The 1,677-nt window shown below is 34.5% G+C and overlaps 1 protein-coding gene across 1 annotated transcript in view; it reads right to left on the reverse strand.

Moving 5' to 3' along the window:
* Positions 1 to 76: 76 nt before the first annotated feature.
* The window catches only part of MAK16 (MAK16 homolog), a 9,612-nt gene continuing 8,011 nt past the window's right edge, over positions 77 to 1,677 (reverse strand). The window contains exons 7-8 of the mRNA XM_023517016.1: positions 812 to 1,011; positions 77 to 171 (exon numbers count right to left, since the gene is read on the reverse strand). Of these exons, the coding sequence (XP_023372784.1) occupies positions 88 to 171; positions 812 to 1,011 (284 nt within the window). The 3' untranslated portion in view covers positions 77 to 87. The remainder of the gene's footprint in view (positions 172 to 811; positions 1,012 to 1,677) is intronic.

Here is a 1,677-nt window from a genome sequence, read left to right on the forward strand (position 1 = left end):
GGGCTGGGTTTGAACCCACCAGCCTTGGTATATGTGGCTGACGCCGTAACCACTGTGCTAAGGCGCCAAACCAGCACAATTTTTTTTTTAACCCATAAATCTCACCTCAAAATCACTTATGTCACTCTCATCTACCTCATCATCTTCCACAAATTCTCTTTTTCCCACATCCTAAAATAAAATATAACTGTTAGGTTCAAAATACATAATGAAGATTCAGTTTAGACATTGACATCTCATTTTATTCTTTGATAAATAAGTACATAAATAACATAATGAGAACCAGAGCCTACTTACTAGGCTACCAAAATTTGTTCCTAAATTTAATGCTTCTGAATTAAAAACACATTAAGGCTATCATACTATTCTTATTCCTAATTTTAATCATAAGAGGTAAAGCATCCTTCTTTTAACTGTTTAAAATCTATATAAAAGAAAAGCTTTACAATTTGTTACCTGCAGGAAAAAAAATCTTAGAATGTCAATAAATATGACTGAAATTGTGAATTTATAAATGATTTGTTGGGTAAGCCTGAAGAAACAGAGCATCTAGCCACTGCTAAACTAAAAATTAATGTTGTTATGGAAAAAAGATAAATTATTATTAGGATTATTATTTTGCAGTTTTTGGCCGGGGCTGGGTTTGAACCCACCACCTCTGGCATATGTGGCCAGCGCCCTACTCCTTTGAGCCACAGGCGCCGCCCAAAAGATAAATTATTTTTGGTTAGGGGACTGAAGGCAATAGTCTGTAAATTATATAAAAATACATCTAGTTCTCTATAAGTGTGTTTGAGAAAACAAGACTTACTTCTTCATCATCATCTTCATCTCTTTCCTCTGCATCTGAAGAGTCACTTTCTGCATCCTGTTGCTCCAAGGCCTTGTCAAAGGCATGAATGGGGAAATTGTAGATGTCACCATACTGGAAAACATAAACACAGACTGGCTTACTACATTTAGATATTACATACTTGAAGTTCCACTGTCCAACAAGCATATTCTTTTTTCCTCAATGATTAAATGAAAATACTTGATTTGATGGCTATTATTTCATTATTATTTTCAAGCTTAAGACAGCTAGCAATGTCCAAAAAATCCCATTTTTGACATTTAAATATTCAGTGGCTTCTACCAAATAGGTAATTTCTATGGAGGATAGAACCAGATCATTTAAAATTTAGTAGTCTGGAAAACTTATGCAGTGGGACAAGTGTAATTTTATTGAGAATGGGAAATAATAAGGAAAAAGTATATTTTAAGCATGTCTGTAATAATGACACTAATTTTAAGAAAGAATCAAAACTCATCTTAAAGATCCTTAAAGTCAAGGGTAATAGACAAGAGGAGCAAAATCCTTTGGCTTTTATGGAGAGATACAGAATTGCTGCATTTGGGAATGGGAATTGAGAATAACAGCAAAAGCGAGAGACGTCTCTTGAGGTGAATGGAATGTCAGGGTAACCAAAGCATTTGATACGCTTGTATCAATGAACTAGAGTGAGAAAGCCAGGCCTATGTGGATTTACTTTATTTCAGGGATAAAATCAAGAGTTGAGATCTTCCTAGCATCTTTTCTCAATATTTCCAAGCATGATACTACCACCTAAAAAATAAAATTTGTACCTGAAAACTATAGCACAACCTCCATAGTTGACCACCTCCCTACTAGACTGA

This window comes from Otolemur garnettii, unplaced genomic scaffold, assembly GCF_000181295.1.
Source record: "Otolemur garnettii isolate 467f Iridium unplaced genomic scaffold, OtoGar3 scaffold00102, whole genome shotgun sequence".
In the NCBI taxonomy this organism is placed as follows: domain Eukaryota; kingdom Metazoa; phylum Chordata; class Mammalia; order Primates; family Galagidae; genus Otolemur; species Otolemur garnettii.